The sequence below is a fragment of the Poeciliopsis prolifica genome, unplaced genomic scaffold (assembly GCF_027474105.1).
Source record: "Poeciliopsis prolifica strain line A6 unplaced genomic scaffold, Auburn_PproV2 SCAFFOLD001, whole genome shotgun sequence".
NCBI classification, from domain to species: domain Eukaryota; kingdom Metazoa; phylum Chordata; class Actinopteri; order Cyprinodontiformes; family Poeciliidae; genus Poeciliopsis; species Poeciliopsis prolifica.
The window spans coordinates 1,682,501-1,707,736 of NW_026562376.1; the positions used below are offsets into that span (position 1 = coordinate 1,682,501).

Consider the following 25,236-nt stretch of genomic DNA (forward strand, 5'->3'; position numbering starts at 1 on the left):
GCGTGGCGGGTCAGTTGCTTTCAGTAGAAGGTTCTGGGTTTGAATCCCAGCCTTCCTACTTGGAGTTCACATGTTCTCCTCATTTAAACTTACACAAATCAAAGAACTTTCTTCATAAACGCTGGACTTTCCAGCATCAGATCACATTAACGTCATAATAACCCAATAGAAATCATGTTGAACTTTGACCTCACTCGGCATTCTTACCCGTGGGTTTGAAGCCACCACCGTGACGCCGCATGAGGCGTGTGGAGGGGAGCAGAGGATGACGGCCTGACAGGGGAGTGTTGGAAAGAGTAGGAGCTTCTTAAAGAGACAGAGCCCAATTTCACGACTTCTATATATACACAACATTTTTAAAGCAACTGAAGGCAACATAATTATTGGTTTGTACGATAAAATGTCACTATGTGCCTTTTGTTGTTGTTTCATGAGCAACAAAAGCAGATATCTTGTAATAAATAAAGTTTTTTTCTTGGTTAAATTAAGGACACATACAATCATTCATAAGCTTCCTAAAAGCATTGAGTTGATGCAGACGCACACATCCTCTCTATTAACCAGCTTTTCACTGATTCATTTTCTGAATGAGTCTGGTCCAAAAAGCCCAACAAATCTTCTGTAGGATGTGGTTTTCCTCAATCAAAGCAGATTACTCCAGAGCATTTCACACATAAACACACATGGCCAACCCTTAAAACAGCCTTCATTTAATCTGCGCTCCACTTGGCCCTCAGGTTGTTAGCTTTGTGATTATGTCTGCAGACATGTTGTCAGAGTGCTGTGCAGATGACAGTGAGTCCGGCTCAGAAAGGTGTCCTGGGTATCATTCATGTCAGATTGTCACAGTCAGTTGAACTGTCTGTATTGTTGCTGTTGCCTCTCATCTCTTTCCATGAACCTGCATCCCTTTGATCACACATTCCTTAATGAGTTAACTGCTTTTCTCTGGAGCTTTTAATTTGTCATTTTCCTGGGTTTTCCCCTTTGGCTGGTTATGGAGTGTCTTCTAATCAGTTCCCCTCTCATTCATTAGCCATACATCACACGTTGAAGTGTGCATATGTATTTAATGTAACCCAAACCGTGTCATTTCCTGTGTTTAGGACGTTTTCATTCCTTGGCAGGAAGCTGCTGGGGTTGTTGTGGGTCTCTGCAGGTCAGGGCCAAAGTCACACATATCCACTGTTTTCACTACTCTGTCTGAAGAGGCGCTGGCAGATTGTCAAAAGTCTTCCTTTGACTTATGATCTGATGACGATGCTGTCTGCTCTGAATAACTTTAAAATCCATCCAGACTCAGTGGAGGCCATTATTACTGTGGGTTAGAGAACTAAACAATGAACAGGATCTTCATTTTAACATCTAACCTTCATGAGACATGAACAGAATTTGTCATAAGGCGCATTCATATTAAAAATAACCTACTCAGATGGGAATGATGACCAGAAGAAAGACACACTTCACCCAGACCAGCTTCGTTCTTCTCACAATGAAAGCCACAGTTTGTTTGTTCCCATCTGAAACTCATCACTTCCTAACAAACAGAGGTTTGGCCTTCAGCGACTGACAGCAAAAAGCCCCAGAAGCGTCTCGAGTGTCAGTGCAGATCACATGGAAAACAACAGAAATGTGCAGCAGCAACAAAATCTGCTACTGGGAAACGAAACTCCCCACCTGCTGAGTCAGCAAATGGACCCGAAAACAATCTCACTTACAGTTCAACCTCCGAGAAACTAAACGTGACAGGCAGGTTTCATGTTCATCATACTTATGAAATTTACCATCACAACAAAACAATAAGTGACTCAGTTTTAGTTTACAGATCAAATTGTTGTTTTTAGTCGGTTTTCTGTAAATCTGCAGAAAAGTTTGAGCCACATGCAGAGATCTGCTGCTGCGGCACTCTGAGCCCTGCAGGGCCGGCGTAACAATAAAGCAGCACAATCTGTGCAAACAAACATGAAAAGTTTGCTTTTCTGCTCCAAGTCCTCTGCATTTCAGAAACTTTAACACAGATCATATTTTCACCATTATTTGTTGTAGCAAAATTCACAAAGGGATAATAATGTCTTTTTCACGTCATTCTTCTTAACAACAAACCTTGTGCACAACTCATCACATAAAAAATGTACGTTTTTCAAGCTTATAAATCAATAAGAAGTCAGGGAAGAATGGACCTGCTGCAATTTATTTCAGAAGGTCAGAAGAAAAAGTTCAACATTTTTGTAAACCTGAGGGAATGTCTTCTGAAGTGTGTAGATCAGACCTCATCGCTCTTCCTCCCTGGGATGCAGAGCAGCACTCGGGTCACCCTGTGTGCCCATCCACAGCGTATGCACAAGAAGTTATTGGCTATATGCTCTGCAGATTTGCACCATATGTCATTTTGGATTAGCATGGAAAAGAAGAAATTTGATTCATGTCTTGCTCAGCTTCTTATCTTCTTCACAGAACACATTTTACTTCACAGGAACAAAACAAGAGAAACCAAAAACACATGAAAACATGGAATAAACTCAACTTTATGTTGTGTTTTGTGATTTACTGCAGCGTCGCCTGGGTTCGCTCTGCATCATGTTCTCCATTTAAATGAGTTCAGATTCAGAACCACGCAATTAAAGTGAAGACATGTCAACAGTTTTAAGCAAAGGAGAAATTGTTTTAAAGGGATAGAGGCAATAGTGATTATGTTTGCATTTTACCTGGTTTGAGGATTTTTTTTATTTTGCAAAAGCCTCAAATCTCCATATTAGATCATTTTTGATATACTTGCATAAGCAGTAATGCTGGAGGAGTGCAGAGTTCTGCATCAGAACCAGGACTGGTTCTGTTCTGGGAACTGTTCTGGACCTCTGCAGATCCACTTAAAGAACATATTAACATGATTTATGTGCATCTTCTTAAATAAAATGATTATTTCAAAGCAAATCAAAACTAAATCTTTCTTGACTTAGAACTGAAAAACTACAAAATAAAAATAAAAATAATTTTGATAGGGAATTTGAAACTACCTTAACAATACCAAATCACTCTGATACAGATTTGGTATTGATATTATCGATACTTTGCTGTACTGTGGCTGTTAGTTTTTAGCCGTTAAGGAGAAAAATCAGTCAGACATTCAGGAGAAACTTCACCAATCAAAGCTCATCCACCACAGCTGATATCATGCATGCAAAATAATTATTCTTTTAGAAAAACTGTCATTCATTGTCCTTATCCCAACAACGTCCCTGCATTATTTCCCTCCATTTCAGCTTCCATATTTCATTTAACTCATGCAGAAAGATTCCAGTAACACTTGATGCAGGTCCATTAACTTTGGTCCAATCAAACAGCTGCTGGTCGGTCACAGAAATGGATGAAGGCTGTAACTGTGTCTCTATTGAAAAACGCACAGCGATGACAGAAAGTAGAAACTAATTACACTGTGTTGTTTCTGATGAGGCTTCCCCTGCTGGAGCCTGCTGCAGGCAGGGAGTGATTCCACCAGAGACAAGCACAAGACTGAACAAGTAAAGGGACAAAGTTTCTTTTCCCTTTTGCAGCTAAATTTATTTTGACAAAACAGCAAAAAATTCTGAATTTCTGTTGAGGAATTTTGGGAAAACATTTTTAAAAGGCCTATAAGACGGATGGTTTCTACTTGATGAATGTGGGTCACCTGACATTAGGGATATTAATTAGGGACTAATCCTTAATCCTTAGATTACAGATTAACAGCAGGAAAATGGAAATAATTGTAAACAATGAGCAACAGAAAATGTCACATTTCAGGTGATTTGTTGGCTTTAGTGAACATTTTACTGGATCAGACTTTTGATGTATTCTGACTTTAATTTTGAAACATTTTAATCCTGTGAGTCGGAAATTTTTTTTCTGAGGATTTGCAGGTAAAAATGAGCAGGATTAACTGGCAGTAGCTTTTCCTCTCGCTGCAGATTGAGCCGCAACATGGAAACCTGCAGGACAGGGATAATCTTCAACAACTTAAACTGGAATGAATCAATCTCTGAATTATAATTTTGTTTCATTTTTCCATTATTATTCTTTCTGTACTTGTTTGCACCTGCAGAAGACAAAGGAAAAAAAATCTGTTTCTGTCAGTCCACCGGATCTGACCTGCTTCCATCTGTTTTTTGTTACAAAAGTGCAACATGAAACTTTTAAACTGCAAGACAATTTTATTTCTTTTTTTGAATCAGTAAAAATGTTTAGGATGAAACAGTTTGTTAAAAATGTGGTAAAAGAGATTTACATGAAGGTTTTTGCCAGGGAATGGGATATTTTTAAGAACTAAGTTATTCCATCATAAGAGAACAGGAACAAAACTATGAATTTCAACATTATTCTTTGATTTATTCATTAATTCATAAGATCTCAGCTTTATGAACTCGGCTTTATTCATAGGTTGTTCCAGCACCTGCTGGAGGCTTTGGGATATAATACAATTTATGCTTCAAAAAAATAAAAATTACAGGTAAAATACAAACATTTCACAACTTTCCAGCATAAACTTTAAAGATCATCAAATCTGTTGAAGAAGATTTATGCACGTCTTTAACTTTATATCCCTTAAAGTGACAGATTATAGTCCCAGATCTCTGCAGATTGAAGCCAAAGCAGCCTACTTTACATCAGATTATCATTCCAGCAGTGCTTTCCCAGAGTGGGCGCTCGCACTCTGCCAGAAGTGGAGTTTATTTAAGGCCAGCTCTGAAAGTGTTCCCTCAACTCGCAACACTCAAAAATGATTAATATGCACAGAGGGGCCAGCTCAACACGGCCATTAAGAAAACGAAAGCAGCAGAAATAAAAGTCAGAAGTGCGCCATCCATCATCAATTTGAAAAAAGTGACTTCATTTTAGAAGATTGCTTGTGAGGGTGATCAGTTTGTTCTGCAGAGCTGGACACATTTCCTCCTCACTGCACTCATTCCACTTGTTTCATTTGGGTCGAGCGTGTTTACAATATGTCTCAGGACTCACAAAACCAGCAGCTAAATGATTTTTACGCTGAAAAACATGAGATTCCAGTTTGATCCTGGTCATGACACCATCACAGCACATCTGAATGGCAACTTTTAAAAAGGTTTCCTGTCTAAAGACACACAGCGTATCATGTCAAGTTGTTCCGTTTCCAAAAATCCCTCAAACTTAGCAAACATGAGGCATGAAAGGAAACATCAGTTCTAACAGACGGACCCAATCAGCAGAACCTGCTTCAGGATGAACCGCTGGAACCAACCGGGCGTTTGAGAGCTGCATCACAAAACAGCTCACAGATTCTCTGATTCTTCCATTCAAAGAAAAAGAGCTAAAGGCTAAATATCAACATGTTGTGACTTTCCTTGTTCTAAAGTCTAAAAACTGAAATAAAAATGAGAAGGAGAGCAGAGAGACTTTCTTTCTAAAAGATCATGAAACGTTTTCAGCTGTAAATGGCTTCATTTTGGTGAAGTGACGGTGAAATGTTGCAGATCCTGTTATACAGAGAATCAAAGCTAAATATTGTTGCTTGGGTGTTAAAAACATGATTTCTTTTCATGAGGGATGAATAAGAAATGTGGGAACATTTTTCATTAAGGAACTGAATATTGAAAGGAGTATCCCTCATTCTTCATGACTGCGCTCCTTTTCTTTTAAAGATGAAGCTTTGAGGGAGACCAAACCGTCTGCAGTCGCTCTGCACAGCCATGTGTGTTACTTTCAAAAAGCGTTTAAAGCAGATACTTGTGGAAAATAAAATCCTTCCATGCTTTTCCATTTTATGACTGAATTAAAGGCATCTGATGCTTTTTTTCTTCAACCGCCAAAGGGAAACAGAAAGTGATCATCGCCCTGCTAATGAGCTGACTGACCTGCTGTTTGACCAAACTGCTTTAATTGTTTCCAGGTCACTTGCTTGCATTTCCACCAGCAGTTAGCTGGATCTCTGTAGTTCAATTAGTCAAAGCTCAATTTGGAATAAATGATCATGTTGGAGGGAAAGTACAAACATCATTAAAACAGCGTTTTATGTGTGGAAAGAACCAGTAAAAGATTACCTGCAGCACTTCTTTTCTCCCTGTTAAGAACCACAGAATTGTGACTCCATGTAAACTTTCTTCATTTTTCCGTTCATTATTATTCAGCAGTAAATGTTCTTGGTGCTGAAAGCTCTTGTACAACTAAATTTGTCTTTTTATCCTCGCTCTGTGAAAAGCTGTTTTACCAAACTTCTCAAATCTTTAGTGGCTGATGAAAATGGACCTCAGTCATTTCTGCAATTATTCTGCTTATGAATGAAATTTAAACCGTAATGTTAGCAATGAAAGCAGTCAGAGAACATTTCATGAATTGGTAACTTTTTTGTATAAAGATTTACAAAACTAATCCCCCTTTAATCCCAGTCTGGGACAAACCGGCGTCCCACATCTAACGGGGGAAAAGTGCCGCCAGCTGCCACTTCTGAGTCCATTTGCTCTCATATTGTGATCTTCATGATAAAACTCAGGGCAAAATAAATATCTGCATGACTATTAATGTTTTTTCAACTATAAAATTGTCACATATTCCTCTTGCCAAGATAATCCCAAAGAAGAACTGGTCCAACAGGGATAATAATAATAATCAGTGATTATCTGAAGGCAGCAGTGGAGCTGCTGACTCAGCTGGACCAAAGTGGACCAAACTTCAAATCCTGACCAAACAGAAAGGAGATTTCCTGGAAAATAGAGAAACTTGTCAGTTTTGGAGCTGAATGAGTTTCACACTGGATTAACTGGACTGATGCAATATCTATAAAAATTAACGTTTGCTGGAATCTTCATCAACCTTGAGGTAAATTATAGCCCAGATCATGTTTGATTCCTGGATGAGGATCTTTCTGCACCCGGTTATTAAATCTGGCCTCAGGATGGTTCAGGAAAACGGGTTCTCCGTGTTCCACTCTGGTTGAGGTTTTGGATCGTTCCCTCTTTCCCCTGCTGCTCTCTGTGACTGATGACCTTCAGTGTGCAGGGCCAAACCCAAAGCTGGCCCGGCCGCCGTGTTGACTTCTGGTCAGAGCAGACGTCTGACAAGTGGTACCACCCAGTCGGAGAGCGGTACCCTCCGGCCCACTGATCGTCAGTAGGAGGTCCAGTCGCTCCCTGCCTCGACCCGCATAAATCTCTTCAGATGAGGTCGGATCATTTTTCCTCTGCGTCTAAAAATATCCATATTCAGGCTTCTGCATGACTTTAAGATCTTTTTTAAGATCATTATGAAAGGAGTTTAAAACTTAACACAACAAAAATGGATGAAAGAAAATTGCACATTATAAAAGAATGGAAAACTATTGAGGAATAAGTGATATTCTTTGTGAGCTCAGATTGTGTCTCACTAATATACACAATCAACCTGTGAATTAATTAGCGTAGGTTCAGAAAATGCACATGGGTTTGAGTCATAAGTAGGCTGAGTCCATGAGGATAAATAATGCTATCAGTGATGTTAATGAGGATACATTGTGAGGTTTCGTTGTGCAGTGTGTGGTGTCACATGGCAGGAGCAAAACGAAACAATTTCACTCCAACATTCAGATCTCAGTGGAAAATCTCATGAAACCTCTTGAGACCAAATGCAAGTTCATAGTGAACCTCCTCACAGCTTCCTGTTGGAGCATCACTGACCTTTAGGAGCTTCTGCTCCAGGACCAACCCTGAGGGCTGCACTTCCTTCCCCTCTTCCCTGTCCTCCCATCCCAGCTCTCAGGCTCCTCCAGGCAGCCACTGCTAAATCCTCCTCTAAGCAAATGAAACCTTCTTTTAACCTAAATATGATCAGATTGAGCTGTTTCTTAACAAACAGCACAGAAATCCTGTTTCTTTGTATTCCTTTAAAACAGGGGTGTCAAACATACGGCCGCGGGCCGGAACCGGCCCGCTGAACGATCTAGTCCGGCCCGGGGTCTAAATGCCCCCAGGCGGACCATTATAATTGGAAAAAGTTTTGGACATTTCATTGTGTTTTGCATCAGGAAGCATTATGCTGCAAGTCGCTAAAATGCACCATGTCATGGAGGTGGTTGTCCGAACTGTTCATTTCATCCGAGCCAGAGCTCTCAGTCATTCATCAGTTTGCTGAGTGAAATATTTCTCATGCATGCAGTACGTGTTATGTATGAAAGTGTTTCTATAAGTATATATTTTATGCATCAACAAGAAAGGCTTAATCAAATGTACTTAATCAAATATCCGTTTAAAAACACCTGACACTTAAAATTTCAAATGTGTGAAGCTCGCTAATTTGTTTAAATTGCTTCCCAGATGTAGAAAATTGATTTTAAATCATTGGTAATTTTTATCTGTTTGATGTATTTGTCATGCAGGACAATGTTTGAAGTTCCAAAAACTGAATAAATGTTTTGCAACTTTGTACAATCACTGTGATCAGTTTAACTGAGTAAAATTATTGTTGAAATTGTAAATACTTTTCTTAAAAAGTTTGAAGTTATTCATAAATATTTTTGTAAAAGTGAAATTTGTTTAATATAAAAATCAACGAGTCCACTTTCATTAGTTCTATTTAATCTTGCAATGAGTGAATTTGTGCGGCCCCTTGAGATCAGGTTGAGCTGAATGCGGCCCCAAAACCAAAATGAGTTTGACATTCCTGCTTTAAAACGCAACATATAAAATGTGATTTCTTTGTTACACCCAGAAGTTTCTGCTTCATCCACTCAAACTCAAAGTTTACCCCCAAAATGGATTTCTGGCATGATTGAAATAACACCTGCAATTTACTTTTGTAAGTAGCACTTATCCTCAACTTTTGCAGGCTTGAAAATTGTCCTTTTTTCCTCCTTTGGGCCCAAAGTTAACTACTATGGGTTGTAAAATTTGACACGTGAAAGCCTGGGTCAAATAAAACATGCACAGGTTACCAAAGTCAGTGGAAACAAACCCAACGGGACGCATTCAAATATGGCAGCAATGATTCTTTTATTAAAAAACTATTTTTAGTGGTTGGTATGAAAGTCATATTTAGTCATATTTCATTTCATTCATGTTTGTGCAATTTTGGATGTAAGAACTTTGTAAAACATATTAAACTGGAAACATTAATAAAAACGTTTGAGTGCTCAGTTAATGTCGAGAACAGCTGTCCTGATGATGATGATGATGATGTGATGATGATGACGATGATGATTCCTAATATAACCACTGATGAAAGTGTGATCAGTGTTACTCATTTTCTCTGTCATAATTATTATGACATATAAACTGAATATAAAAACATTTTGATTTACTTTAACTGCTATAATGTTCAAATCTACAATTAGATAATAGGAAGATCACCTGTTGTCATTATAAACACCTGAAGAAATAATTTAATGAGAAGAAATGTTTCCTGTCTTGTTGCATTTGGTTCTCATGCAGAAGGTATAAAGTTATTTTAAGCATGTGTAGAAATCCCAGGTGAGAAGCTGAGAGCAGATCTTCCTCCCTTGCGTTATGTAGATAACTATAAAATCTAAAAAACGTTCTGGTGTTGTGTGACTTTGTTTCTCTGTGTGTCTGTATCCATCCTGCAGTGGATCAGGTAAAAGAAAATGTTCCCGTCTTCCTGTTGTGAGTCCAACTCGGCCAGCTGCCAGGATGCCACATAACTTCACGCCAAACTCTCCTCTTTCTTGGAAAATAACCCGCACGAGTCAGCTCTTCATCACTGCTGCACAGCGATACATGGACGTAACAAATGAAAGCAGAAACACGAGGAAGACACAAATACCAACGGGGTGTTTTCCTGTAACTGCAAATTAAGTTAGCTGTAGCTCCCAGACAACGGCACATTAAAAACAAATCAACATTTTCACTATAGTCCATATTTACTCTCCCACAGTACAAAGTTATTTACTCCACTCTAAACAACTCCCTTCCACAAAACACCAGGAATAAACATATTTTTCTTTGGTTTGCAAATATGTGCAGACAATAAACTGTAAGAGCCGAAGCTACTCATTAAAACTATAGTTTCTGCTCTGCAATAATGTTTTATTGCATATGAGGCCCAGTTGTGTCAGGTTTGTGATTATAGAAATCAACTGTCAGGGATGTAATTTATTCACCACTGACTTGGGTTGAAGAAGGCTGCCCCCTGGAGGCTCTTAATGGTCATTTAACCTGACCATTAAGGTTCAATGGTGTTCATCTCAGGTGTAGTTCAACCTGAGATGACCTAGGAGAAGATTTTATGGTTTGAGAACAGACAGAAATGCTTTTAGCCAAGCATAAATATGATCAGTGTAATCCCAGAACCACAGAGAGAAAAGCAGGATCCTGAAGTCACAGAAGTGGTTGTGACTTCAGGAGCCACAACCACATCCTCCATCGTCCAACCAACCAACTGTGACGTCAGCTGCTCCCAGCAGTGGTGGCAGCTGCTACGTCTTACTTTTCCTCTGTGGGATTAAATGATTGGGTGAGGGACCTGCAGCTGATAACATGTATAAGAAATGCATGTTTCACTGCTAACACAGGATCAGGATTTGATGCCATCGTAGTGTTAATAATCCCAGAGTGTCCGGCGGTGTAAACACATCTGGCTCCAACTGAAGCAATGCGACTCGTTCATCTAATTCCTGCAGATGAGTGTTTCAAAAAACACTTTGAAGGAGAGAAAATCAAAGGAACAACATGTGTGGAACATCCATGACCAGCGTATCCTGCATGGGGACATGCCTCACACCTGCATGTCCCCATGCATGGCTGCTGCTGACATGATTTAGAAGAATGAGAGGAGACTCATGCAGCAGAGGTTGAAATATAAAAGAGTCTGTGGGCCCAAACTGAAGGCAACTAGACTCTGTTTCACCTCTCAGCCAACATGATCCCTCTGCTCTGATCATGGATGAGAATGATCAGCGTTTTACATCGTAACCTATGATCATGAGAGAAGAAGCCTTTGGGCGAAACATTAAACGTTTTCAAGTGATGAAAAGTTTCCTTTATTTAGGCATCTGCTTCAACATAGGATGTTAAAATGCTGACTTCTATAACAGGAAGAAATAATATGTAGCAAAGATAATTATCTCTTTGTGTCATTTTAAAAATCCATCCTGTACTGCCCTCTTCTGGGTTATCTTGGTACTACATCTGCACACAAAAAAAATCCATCTCTTTTCACACCCAGACAAAATTGCTGATAGAAATAACAATCAGATTTTCAATGAAACAAAGAAAATTTGAATTTTGATTCCTGGTCAGAAATAATGTTAGTCAGAAAATAAAATCAAGATAGAGACATGTTAAAGTATGATGTCCTCTAATGAATCAGTCAGTTGGCCTGTTAACAGTGTACATGTAGGAACTGTGCTGTTTGTCATGGATTACAGGAAGGAGAGAGTTGATCCAGCAGGTTAGAAAGAAAATTACAGACCAGCATGTTAAAGGTAAAGGCTGTAAAATCACCTCCAAGCAGCTTCATGCCCCATTGACCTCAGATTATTAAGAGTTTTGAGATCCATGGGACTGTAGGCAACCTCTCTGGTCACAGGAGGAAAACTGGTACAGAGTATGATGAAATCTCAAGACTACCGAGGCATTCTGGAGAAATGTGCTGCTTCGTGTCAGAAAACTTGGTCTCAGTCTCAGGCGAAGGATCTTCCAACAGGATAATGACCCAAAGCAGCCAAGATGAACTGAGAGCAAAACATTGGACTGTTCTGGATGGGCCTATATGAGAACTGATCTAAATCCTGATGAGCATCTATGAAAGGAGCTGAAGCACCTGGAGAAAGAATCCGTTAAAGCTGAGACAGAGTTCAGCTGAATACCTGTGGACAGGTGGAGAGGACTCACTGTCATTTACAGAAACTCAAACATTACATGTATTATTATTATTATTATTATTATTATTATTATTATTATTATTATTATTATTATTATTATTATTATTATTATTATTAATAATAATAATAATAATAATGTTTCGTTCACTAATAGAGGGATGCCAACAATTCTGCCCAGATGTGTTCATTCATTTCTGTGTCCTAAAATTACAAATAAGATTATTTTCTTGGATTGAAGCCATGTCATGTCGAGTGTAAAGCCTAAATGAGCAGGAGCGTCTCCAGAAAGTTTCCAAAGGAGTGGGTGCCCAGATGGGCCCCTGACAGCACATCACCTGCTGAACCTGCTGCAGACTTCCTGAAGTTTCACCGTGTTGTCCTCAACTTTATGGTGCAGAGCCCAGGCGTGTGGGCGGCTCGTCCAAAAGGACAAGAATTAGTCATGAGCCCAAATAAATCAATAAATAACTGACCTTAAAAGCCAATTAGATGACAGGAAATCAATACGTCTCTGTATCCAGATGTAGTGAAGACGGCTGGCTGAAGTTCAACAAGAGCATCAGGATGAAGACTCCAATGGTTGTGGAGATACATATGATGAGCTTCAGTTCTAATAAAGCAATATTTTCATCAGATATATTCAAACACAGAAAGATTCATTCATTCACCGATACATTCACAGTTACTGACCTTCAGGACGATTCTGCTGTTCTTACTAACCTGGAAAATCATCTGAAACATTGGAAATCCATCTGGATATCAGTTTCTATCCAGTTATTAATCACCAGATCTATATGTGAGCCGTTCTTTAGTCACATTTTGCATTTTTTGTTGTAAAACTTTGGGCTGTTTAGCTGAATATTTATCCTGTTCTCTTGACTCGTTTTTAAGCTGTTTGTTAAAACAGCTGCTTTCAGCAGTACATGAACGTTAACATTGTTAAAAATCTAAACGAACTGAAAATGTTCACTAAAAATACTTAATTAGAGCAATTCAATTAAATGTTGAATAAAGAGCTAAGATATCAACATGCACCATTTTATTTTCGGCTTTCTATTTAATTTTTTTCTGGTTTAAATGGTTTCATTTGTTCTTGTATGTTGAGTTTCTATGTTCTGAAATGCAGCTTTTAAATAACATATTAATCATCATCATCATCATCATCATCATCATCATCATCATTAGTACTGGTCATATTTAATGAACCTTGTTTGTCAGATTAAAACATTAATCTTTGACTGATTCATATCCACAATGTGTTTCACTTTTCAGTCATATTCAGTTATTATGTGTAAATATTGGTGCGTGTCTGGAAAATAAACTTTACGGTGTAAACACTTTCAGTTATTTCCTCCACACCACGTGTCTTTTTTTTTCACACCACGTGTCTTATGAGCTTTAACTTCCGTGTTGGCGTTGCCAAGGTAACAGCAGATGTCGAAGCCCCTCCCCTCGGTCATCACGACAGAGCAGAGAAATTCCTGCAGTGTCGGAGCTGCGACGTCACCTGCGGACCGTGAACGCCGCACGGCGGGTTCTGCTGTTTGAGGCGTTCAGTTCCGGCTCGTCTGAGATCAAAACTGCGTCCAGCCGCTCGGGAAGCTGAAGGTTTTCAGGGTTTCAGCTGAAAGTTTTCAGGTTTTCAGGGTTTCAGCTGAAAGTTGTCAGGTTTTCAGGTTTTCAGCTGAAAGTTTTTAGGGTTTCAGGTTTTCAGCTGAAGGTTTTCAGGGTTTCAGCTGAAAGTTTTCAGGTTTTCAGGGTTTCAGCTGAAAGTTGTCAGGGTTTCAGGTTTTCAGCTGAAAGTTTTCAGGTTTTCAGGGTTTCAGGTTTTCAGCTGAAGTGAGAAGCAGCTCGGCGTCACAGCGAAGTGAGTTTCACCCACTGAAAGTTTATCTGCGAGCCTGAATGATGCTGCGTTTGTTGAATAAACTTCAGAAAGAGGAAGTTTCTCAATGACGGGGAGGAAGAACTTGTTTTATCTTATTGCAGCAGCTTCACCTGTTTACTTTATCTGCAGTTTGTTTCTTTTATTGCAGCTTTTCGATATTAATAACTTCTATCACACCCAGAAGCTGCTGCAGAAATTCAGTCCGGTGTTTGAAGGAGCTGCATGTTTGTTGACTTCGTGATTCCTGTTTTCTAACGCATTTGTTTTTTCTCAGATGGATTATTTCCTGCAGGACGGCGTGGAAACGAGGCGGGGAAAGTTTCAGGTGAGTTGAGAAAACAAGCAGCAGGTTGTCTGATGAAACTCCTGCTGCTTGAACTGATTCAATGACAGTTCATGATCCGGTGGGTGATTGTTGTTCACATGTAGGTCCTTCATCGCTGCGCTTTTGCAGATCGTGTTGTTTTGTGGTTTGGACTAGGACGTTTCGCAGAGCCTGGTTGTGGTTGGACCCTGTGCTGCTCACTGCTGCAGGTCTAACAGCTGTTACATGTCGAGACCTAAAACTGATAAAGGCTGCATGCAAAGCAGGCCAGGCTAAAACCAGAGGGGAAACATTTTCACCTTCACTGATGTGCAAACAGGAATCCAGTCAGAAAATATGGATCCTGATGTAAGCAGTTCTTGTTTTCCTCTCCACCAGTTTCAGCAAACTCAACCAGAAATGAACGTTGCAAACTTTCAGCTGTGGCTGGTAAACATGATTCATGTTTTTCAGTCTTTTAGTCTGATTTTAAATCGATCTTAACGCTTAGATTTTCTCACCATTCTTCTGATTCAATTTATTTTATTACCGATTCAGTGACTATTCTTGAAGTAAATGGAGTAAATTTGTCTCCATTGTAAACTGGTTGTATTTAATCACAGCATAAATGAGTCAAACTTTTACTGGCTGTCCTGGCTGTAATATGGTTTAATACTATTACCTAGAGCCTTTCATTATGTTGTCCTTGCCTTCTTTTTCAGGTTTAAAAAATTCCGATTTACAGTGAATGCATCGTGAGCAGAGTTAAAAAGTCCTCCATCTCTTTCCAAACTGTTTGAACTTGGTTCTCTTATGACTTGTTGTTTCCTCATGAGCAAAAATATTTTGTTCCAACTTCAAAACAAATTCAGAAAATATCTCCAAAAATATGCGAACTATTTATCTCCTTTGATGGAGTACATTTAGATTGTGGAATATGAAAGATGCTGCAGGGTGAACTGGGATTAGAGTTTGGAAGAACTGGACTTAAATTCCAAATTAACTGAAATTGAACCTGATTTTGTTTTTTATTTGGATCATTTATCTTATTCCTAAAGCCAATTATTTGCTGTCAGTTTCTCTACATGTTTTGTTTTGTCTCCATCGTATCTATATTAATATGGATCATCACTCATAAATTAATCAAGAATACTGAAGGAGTGCAAGTGGGAGGCAGTCTTCCAAACCAGTGCTCCCAGTCTGAGTTACATCAGCCAGTCAATAAAGCAAAGGTTCACCTGTCAGAAGTCATTAGTCTCAGTGGGGAACATCGAATACAAAGAGCAAAGGTCACTGGTGGCTTTCTGCATGCTTTCTGACCAACACCTGCTGTGGTCAATAAGGCTAAACTGGCAACGCAGTCGGCAAATCTCAAAAGTAATAAAAAATGAAAACCATGAGTGAAAGATCTGTTCTAAGGAATCACTTTCTGAAAGTGATTCTTCAAAGTGTGTGAATGTTGTGCAGGACTCTATTTTTGTGATTCAGTAAATTCCTCCTGTTGCGTCTACTGGACCAGAGGTTGTAACTGAAGACCCTCCTTCTGTGCTCCTCATAGGTTTCATCTACTGATTAAAGAGGAGGTTGCTAAGAGATGACAATCAGTGACACTCCTGAAAGCCTCGGTTCCACAGCAGCCTGAAGCTCCACTTCCTCCAGCCCTCTGTCTGCAGCTGGCTCACAGAAAACTCTCGCCAACACCATGGCAGCTTTCACTGCGCCGTGTCCCGACACCAGTGGCCCGGACGACGCTCCAAACACCAGGAGGCAGCGACCAAACGAGTGCAGAGGACGACGACTCGAGGAGGAGCCAGAGCTCAGATGTGGGACAGAACACTATCCTGGAGAAAACTCACCAGTTCTTCCAGATGTGCGACACGGAGAACAAGGGATTCATCACCCGCCGGGACATGCAGGTGAGCCTGCTGGCTGGAGATTGCACCCAAATCCTTGTTGCATCTTTATTCTTAAATAAATGGATTCATGTGATGAAATGGAATCAGATAAAACCTGATTGTTTAGAAGTTTGAATATTATTAGATCAGAAGAGATTTGCAAGGAAACATGTAATTAAATGAAAGTGGAGAAACTCCTGATTTGTTTAGTGTTTTTCGTTGAACCTTTTCACCTCTCAGAATAAAGAATCATTTATGGCTTTGTTGTCCCACCACTGAACAGAATGCAGGGACAGCCAGAGCGCTCATTACTGATACCAAACAGGAGCGTGATGTTGCTGTGCAGCTCACTCAAAGCAACATGAAAGAGACGGAGACTCTTTGTCTCGCAGCCTCTCCACCTGCATTATTGTGCAGATTCTCTGGTCCATCAGTTGCTCATCCAGGGCTTTGATGAGCCACTTCAATGCTCCACTTCCATGGATCATAAATACTCAGGAGGAGCTTTGATCTGCTGTTTATGGTGATGATCTGCTAATTAGAGGCAGTTCAACCAACTGTTATTAGATGCTGTTTGAATGATTTATACTTTATTTGTGAAATGTTTCAAATCATTAAACAAATCTTTGTGTCAAAGATAAGCTGAGTAAATACACAGAGCTGTTTTCGAGTGATTTAAGTGATGAAGGGGAAATGTCCGCCCAGTGTGGCCCTTTGTGAAAAACGAATTACTACCTAAAGCAAATAAGCGGCTGTGACAATCCTGGCAGCTGCAGCTGCAATCATTTGTCTGATAACGGCTGTAAAGCTTTTCACATCTTTGTGGAAGAATTATGATCCAATCTAAAGTGTCTCTACTGTTTTAATTCAGCACTGTGGCCATGTTTGAATGTTTGAATGTTCTAGCTTCAGATGGACTCCCACCTTCTAAAAAATGTACTTTTGTTCCATCAGTCTACAATTTTTTTGTTGTTGTAAATTTCCCATGAAAGCCTCTTTTTTTAAATTAATTAATTTTTTTGTATTGTGACCTCTGACCTTAACTGAGGCAGGGAGGCCTGCAGAGTTTTAAGCTGCGTTCCGTTTACCTTATTTACCTCATTCAAGGAAACGGCGTTCCAGTTACCATGGAGAGAATTCCCAGCAGGAAAACCTCTGGACCAAAACAAATTAACTCCGAGTTGCAGGCTCTACATGCTACGTTGTGTTTAAACTCTTACATGTCTGTCTGGTAAAGTAATCCGATTTCCACCACAGCTGATCAAAGAAGCAGCCATATTGAAACTATATTTCACCATTAGAAAAAAACAAAACAAACACTTTCTGAATGGAAAGTCTGAATTCAGGGGTTTTTTTGTTCTCTTCCACACTGATGTCAGATTTTCTCATGTGTTCCTGAATTTCTTCACATCAGAACATCAGAACATGTTCTGCTTGGTGAACCTTTTATCCTACTTCATGTTGTCAGACAGGTTCTCCTAAAGTGGTTTCCTTGGATTTGGGTGTTGGTTACATTACACTCCAACAATATGGTGGGTGTATTTGATTTAACAAGAAGGTTAGTTAGGAAAACTTTGTTCTGTCAAATCATTTGAAATCATTTGTGGGACATTGATGGATTATCTGAAACATTTAGGAGAGGAGTCAGAGGCTTTAACTTGGCTCCAGTTGAATCAGTTTGTTGGTTAAGAGCAGGATCTCCAGCTGGACTGGTCTGCTGTGATAAGACTCTCCAGAACAGCTGGTTGTTGGAAGCAGGTTTTCCTTTCTGTGTCCAGCTCTGGGTTTTACGGGCGACTTCAGTCAACATGAAACCGTGTAAACACAGAAAGCCACAGTGCCCAGAGGCGCGGCTCTGTTGGCTCACCAGAGGATCTCATTACATCTTCCCTTTAACCTGATGAGCTGCCAATGTCAAAGAGTTTCCTCCACATAAATATATCTTAATGTACAAATGCATTTTATAGCAACAATTTAAAATCATTGGGAGAGTTTATTTGTCTGATTCTCCTGCTCTGGTTGGTCCAGTTCATTAAACATCCTGCTTAACATCATGGTTTACTGAGATGAAATTGTGCGTCTTTCTCCTTTACTAATAGTTGCTGCTCCATATAAAACACCTTCATGGCAGTTGTTATAGCTACAGTGTCACTCGTGTCCTTGGATTTTGTTAACCTGATGGTTTTTTTGTGCTTTCTGACAGAGGCTGAACGGTGAGCTTCCTCTGAGTGCAGACGAGCTGGAGAACGTTTTCGATTCGCTCGATTCTGATGGAAACGGATTCCTCACGCTGGAAGAGTTCTCCTCCGGTTTAAGTAAGTTCCCAAAACTAAATGTGACTCCAACCTCCCTCTGACCTGCTTGTTGCTTATGAGCTCTGTTTGATGTTTTTGTAGGTGCATTTTTGTTTGGCCGTAGGATTTCTGTGGATGACGTCATGACTGAGAGGAACCTGAGTGAAAGCGTGCCGGAGGTTCTGTACCAGTCCCGGTGGAAGGAGGGTCCAGGCGCGGCTGAGGATGACGAGGATGAGCAGCACTTTGCGATGCTCATGGAGAGCCTGGGGGCCAGCAGCCTCCTGGAACAGTGAGTTCAGGTTCAGGTCTGAATGTTGGCGCTACGTTTCAAAGACTCAGCTGAGGATTTTAGTAAAGGTCCGGAAGGTTCTGCTCGGCGTTTTCTGTGCTGCCTGTCGGTCGTTGGTGGATCCTAAAGAGCAGGAGACCTGCAGAAAATTAATAAGCTTTAAAAAACTTAATTTAAAGTCAATTATTTTAAAACGTAAACATTTTTCATGGCTTTTTTTTCCCCATCTGCCCTTTTTATGTCCAACTAAAGATTGAATCTTGTGTAACATGCAGATCTTCTCTCAACATCTGGATCTGCATTTAAGGAAGTTATTGACTCTGCAGCATGATGGGAGCAGGACGACATTTTGGATCATTTCAGTTTGTGCAGCTCAGGATCACCTTCATGGTTTTGGACATTAAATGAAGCTCAGTGGATTTTTGTGACATTCCCAATAAAATTGCCCAGATGCTTGTAGTTACTCTGTTCACAGAATATCTCAAAAAACATTTTAAATTAAAATAATTTAAATTCTAATCAAGTCGTTGACCAGAGTTTTCAGCTTAGTGTTTTTGGATGCAACCAAACTGGAATTTCTGACAATTTAGCCTATTTTACTTTTTTTTTTAATGTTAGTCTGACTTTCATGTTTTTGTCGTTCAATAAAAGTTTATTTATTGCAACAATGAAATGCACTTTTTAAAACATTTGAATAGGTTTTCAACACGTTTCTGGTCCAGCCATTTTTTTTTCCCATTTCAAGAAAAAAATTTAAAATTGAGAATCCAATTTTTTTTACTTTAAACTAATTTTTGAAACAATTACAAAACTACAATCTTTTTTTCCCTCTTCGTTTTAATGATGAACTTTTTCATTTAGTTCTTCAGAAACAGCCAAAGCCTCGACCTGTTCATCTTCCTTTAGAGGGAGTCTGAAGCTGATTCATGGCCTAGTCAAAGTACAGACTTGAGTTTGACTGAAAATCAGTGGAGTGAAAATGGTTGAACTGTGTCATCAGGCCTGCAGAGGTGCGCAGCCTGTGGGCGCAGCTGCGCCGCGATGAGCCTCAACTTCTGTCAAACTTTGAGCATTTCCTGGCCAGAGTGATGGCGCAGATCAGAGACGCCAACCAGGAGAAGAGAGACATGGAGAGCGCCCTCAAAAGGTCTGAGACGCCGTCAACCTCACCGAAAAGTCATGGTTTCTGTCACCTGTTTAAAAAACCCACAAATTTTACCTTAACTACAAGCTCATTTCCTTATATTGCGTAGTAATGACTCTTGTCCTTTTAGGAAAACGGCAACACATGACAATGAGATCCAGCACCTGTATGAAGAAATGGAGCAGCAGATAAAAACTGAAAAAGACAAAATACTACTGCAGGTAAAAACTGGACAATCATTTTCCTTCACTTTTTGTATTTGGTCAATTTTTTTAGTATTTCCGTGAACTTTCTTCTTAATACCTGCTGTAGGACTACGATCGATATCTGTCCCGAAGTAAAGACCTGGAGCTGCAGTCCAGCAAGGAGAAGGATCTGGAGCAGCTCTTCCAGAAACAGAGACGGGTCGGTGGAAACGTTCAGATCAAAACCTTTTATTCATAAGAGAAAATCAAACAGACCATAAACTGCTAGAGCAGGAAGAATCAGATGCAGGAAAAACTGATAACATGAAGCCATAAAAACATAAAGATGACATTCAGCATCTCTTCATCAACACTGATTAAAATGGTTGCACCTAAGCCAGTCAATATGAAGACATTTTATTCTCCAGTTTTTATTAAAACTGTATTTACTGGAGCTAAAACAGATGCTTTAATTCACATTCCAATAATTTCATCAACGCAAAACAGAAATTGAAAGTGAAAAGTGCAAATTTATATTAAAAATATCTTTAATTTAAAAGTGAAATCATTTCTTGAACAATTTCTGTCCAGTTGGAGTGTCAGTGTCGAGAACTCCACAGTGAGCAGCATGAGACCAAAGTGGAAAACGTGAAGCTGAAGCAGACGAACGATGATTTGGCCCGAGAGCTGGAGCTGGTGAGCCAGGAGCTGACGCTGGCGCAGGAGCAGCTGGTTCTGCTGCAGGAGCAATCGGCTCGACTTCACGAGGAGAAGGAGATGTGAGCAAACATTCAGATGTTTTTAACACCACTTACTGACTCTGACAGAACCTTCTTTCTTTATGTTGTTGTTTTCTCATATTTGAAGGAAAACTGCAGAACAAACTGAGTGTTTTTAATCACTGTATTTTTATTGAGGTTTTTTCTTTCCATTCATACATACAGTTTGCGAATACAAAGAAGTGTTTATCTGACATAGAATAATATATGAAAAAAACAAACAAAAAAACCCAAAGAAAACAAAACAAAAGGTTAATTAATCCCTCAACTTAATCCCATTCAGCCCACCAGGTCACTGCTCAGAAGGCCAATGCACTACGTTCCCATCCCTGTCAAGAATGGAACAAATTTGATCAAATTTGTTTACCTAATTGATCTGGAACATCATTACATATTTTGAAAAGAGTTGAGAAAGGACCCCCATGTTTCTTCAAATTTACCAGTTGAGTGTTGAAGAGAGCATCTAATTCTTTCCAGTTTCAGACATGACAGAAGGTCACATATCCACTGTTTATGAGTAGGAGGAGCAGCAACCCTCCACCTGGTCAGAACTGTGCGCAAACTGAGTGTTTTTGTACACAGGGAGATCTACAGACTTACTGAAGGACTGCAGCGAGAGCGAGCGAGTCTCTACAAACAGCTGGACCTTCTGAGGTACAGCAAACACTTCGACCGTTTCACATTGTCTGCATGAACTAGTGCTGGGACTCTGCTTACAGTTTTAATCAATTACAATGTCTGTCATTATACTTTATGGCAAAATAAGTAATATTTTCAATTCAAATGCCTTTTTTGCAGCTAAACTGTTAAATAGACATATGAATGCAACAACAATATTATTTTCATAGTTTTCTATAAACTATAAAACTATGTTTTATAGTTTAAACTATAAAACTATAACTAAAACTAAAACTATATAGTTTAAACTATAAAACTATAACTAAAACTAAAACTATATAGTTTAAACTATAAAACCGTGTTTTATAGTTTCCAGATTCTTCAACCATCAGATTGGAGCAAAGAGTTTCTTTCTGTTCATCTTTGCAGATTTTCTTATTCATGGAACTTCACTCCAGATGCTACATTAGCATTAGCTGCTACATGTTTAGCATTGAGATGCTATTTTAGGCTACCATAGCTTCACTGATGGGTGAACTCATTTTAGCACAACTTGAACACAACAGCGTCAGATAGATTTGAAGCAGAGATGAACCTTAGTTGCTTTTGCTTCAGATTGACGTTCATACCAAAAAACGCATTAAAAAAAGTTAAATGCATTAATTTATCTATGTACTTAATCTAAATGAACTCATGTTCCTAGTAGGGCCAGGACTTGAACATGAAAGTTTCAGATGTGCAAAAAAAACGATCATGTGATTTTCCCTTCTGCAGCAGGAAGACGTACTGAAATAAAAGCAATGTTGGAATGAAGAGTTGAAATGCTCTTTATGCTCTGCATGTAAAACCAAGAGCTTTATTCACTCTGCTGAACATGAGTAGGCACCTGAATAAACCCAGATGGTCAGTGATGTTTGAGGTGATCAGTAATGCAGAAAGGTGCCGACCCGTTTCTACCTTTCAGCATTAACCCCTAAAACAGCCGTTAGTTTTCATCTGTCTTTTTATTTCAGAGAAATGAACAAACATTTGCGGGATGAAAGAGACATGTCCTTTCAGGTGTGTTGTGTTCAGAGAAGTATAAAACATTTTCTGCTTGCATTTTCTATTTATCAGATCTTTTTTCTCAGAATTGTGTATTAAAAATTAAAAATCAAATCTCACTTTGCAGAAACCAAAAGGAACCAAGACCAGCATGAAGCACCGATCTGTTATTGATGGAGTGAAGCAAACAAACACAGATGTGTTTAAAAGGTAAACCACACAGAAGTGAAGCTGACGCTCTGGGTTAGCAGCAGCAGCAGCAACTGCAGCAGCAGCAGCAACTGCAGCAGCAGCAGCAACTGCAGCAGCAGCAGCAACTGCAGCAGCAGCAGCAGCAGCAGCAGCAGCAGCAACTGCAGCAGCAGCAGCAGCTGCAGCAGCAGCAGCAGCTGCAGCAGCAGCTTCATGTTGGTGTTTGGCAGTGAGGATGAGGAGGAGCCGACCCCCAGCGCCTGAGGCAGAACCTTAACGGCTTCTACCAGCCGACCTTCCCGGCTGAAGCAGGGAGTCGTTTCCAGAGGATCATCTCCATAGAAGAAGACCACCTCCCCTACTTACTGAACAGCAGCCTGGCTCAGAACACGCTGCAGAACTGGGCTGAAGTGGAGACTCGGTTGGACGATGAAGACGATGTGGATGTGATGAGCGAACCTCACTGCAGGTCATCGCCGATCCCTGAGCAGCAGTCTGAGGAACGGAAGATCCCGTCATCTCCAAGAGGTCAGCCGGTTGGAAAGGAAACCACCATCAATGTAAGCGTCGCCACATGAGCTGGATGAAAGTAAACCAGCAGGTTTACTGGGCCAACGTTTCCTTTAATGGTTCCCAGGAGGAAAGCGTTCCTTCGGCTCCTGATCGCCTCTTCAAGGTCGTCCTGGTGGGAAACTCCAGCGTGGGAAAAACTTCACTCCTCCAAAGATTCTGTGACGATCGCTTCCACCCGGGAACCTGCGCCACTGTCGGTAAACATTTTTCACTTCCTGTCAGTCAACGAAAACCAAAACAGCAAAGTCGTGTTTGGCTGCACTGTGTTGGCAATGACTCAATGAGGACCTGGCCACGCCCCTCAGTGTCTTGACTCCGCCCCCTCTTTGGTATTTTTCAAAATTTGTCCGAGGGCAGAGTTATGCTTTAAATAATGTCTAATTTCATTCTGTTTTATGAAATTAGATGTTAGACTAAAAATGTGGCTTGCAGTAAATATTTTTTTTCCGTTTTTTCTTTCCTTTAATTATTAAATGTTATGCCCACCATTAAACGAATACATTTTTATCATCTTTGGTTCAGTTTGGACACAGCAGTGGCTCATCTGTCGCCTTGGGAGCCATTTTTAATATTTCACAAAATGATCAGATTGTACTGAAATAAAGAAGATGAACATTAAAATAAATTCCATCACTTTTTAACTTGTGTGTATACAGGCATAGACTACAGTGTGAAGACAATAACTGTGGACAACAGCCAGGTGGCGCTGCAGTTGTGGGATACAGCAGGACAGGAAAGGTAAGCTCCTTTACCAAAGTCTGGAAATTTGGAGAAATTCTCATCTCTTGGATGAAAGTCCTCAGCTTTCTGCAGGTTTTTCTGCAGCTTAAAGCACCGTGACATTAGGAGGAAGTGACCAAAAGTCCCTTTCTGCTCCACTTCCTGTTCCTCCTGCAGGTATCGCAGCATCACCAAGCAGTTCTTTCGCAAAGCTGATGGTGTGATTGTGATGTATGATGTAACTGCTGAGCAGAGTTTCACTGCAGTCAGACAGTGGCTGACGAGCGTCAAGGTAACGGATCCGCAGCGTAAAAGTCTGTTTTCCTGAGAAATGACTGATAGGAACCAGTCCTGTAGAGCCTGCTGCAGTAAAACCAGCTGCTTGTCCGAGACTCATTGCATCTACTGCTTTCCAGGAGGGCAATGGTGGGGAAATACCCATCATGCTCTTAGGAAACAAAACGGACAAAGAGGCAGAGAGGGAAGTTCAGAAGGAAGTGGGCGAAAGGCTCGCCAAGGTCTTAATTTGAAATAATTCCTACAAGTATTCAATTTTTATTTGGGGTCAGAATCCAGGTTTTACCTGGAAATGCATTTAATCTGCTCCACTGCCTTTTATTTAATCCTATATTCATGTTTGGTTGAAGGACTGCCAGATGACCTTCTTTGAATGCAGTGCATGTTCTGGAGCCAATGTGGCCGAGTCCATGGTGCATTTAGCCAGGTAAGCAGTTAATGCAAAAATAAAACATGTTCTTAAATATGCATTTTCAAAGTTTGCAAAAGGGCCAAGTGAAAAATTGGCGCATTAGCAGAAGTGTACCACCTCTGAATGCGTTCATGTTTTTGTAAAAGATCCGTTTTGACAATTTGTCATGAAGTATTTCACTTTTTTATGAGTAAATTCTGATTTGTAATTACTCCAGAACTCAAATCATTTAACTTTCAGAAAACTTTATGTAAGGAAAACATCTCATCTTAAACCATTGGAGTGGATGTGAAAACGTGGTGGTGCGGTAATCACACTGATCATCTTTTATTCCAGAATCCTGAAGGAACAAGAAGACCAGCAGAAGGAGAAAACGGTCCAGCTGATCAGCAGCCCCTCAAAGAGGAGAACCTGCTGCTAAACACAAAACACTCACCACAACGCAGCACTACCCTTTAACCAACTCATTAAATGTCCTAGTTAAATCACATGTGCCAGTGAGAACAGAGTAAATTCAGGCTGAATAAAATAAGTACCATTGTGATGTTGTAGGTTAAATGTAGAACTAGCTGGAATATCTAGTACATTTGTTGTAGTTGTATATTCAGCCAAACTTGAATATTACAATTATCTGTTTACATATTTATTTCACTCAAGAAAAGCAGATTGTTATTTTATAGATCCATTATGAGATGTGCTGAATGTTTCACTTCCTCAATATCATGTTTAAAATGACACATAACAGCAAAGCAACATAATTTAAGTAATTTTGCATGAAACT

At 39.9% G+C, this 25,236-nt stretch overlaps 1 protein-coding gene across 1 annotated transcript; it reads left to right on the forward strand.

Annotated features, from left to right (window-relative positions):
- The first annotated feature begins 13,361 nt into the window (after positions 1-13,361).
- On the forward strand, positions 13,362-25,117 carry cracr2aa (calcium release activated channel regulator 2Aa). The gene is given in 22 exon segments (XM_055033984.1): positions 13,362-13,456; positions 13,607-13,685; positions 13,981-14,031; positions 15,569-15,744; positions 15,746-15,926; positions 18,109-18,220; positions 18,302-18,491; positions 19,492-19,638; positions 19,766-19,856; positions 19,948-20,040; positions 20,412-20,599; positions 21,182-21,253; positions 22,231-22,276; positions 22,389-22,471; positions 22,684-22,709; positions 22,712-23,013; positions 23,091-23,223; positions 23,683-23,764; positions 23,924-24,038; positions 24,163-24,264; positions 24,394-24,470; positions 24,792-25,117. Coding segments are annotated over 19 exon segments (2,157 nt in total). The 5' UTR covers positions 13,362-13,456; positions 13,607-13,685; positions 13,981-14,031; positions 15,569-15,712; the 3' UTR covers positions 24,877-25,117.
- The last annotated feature ends 119 nt before the right edge of the window (positions 25,118-25,236 follow it).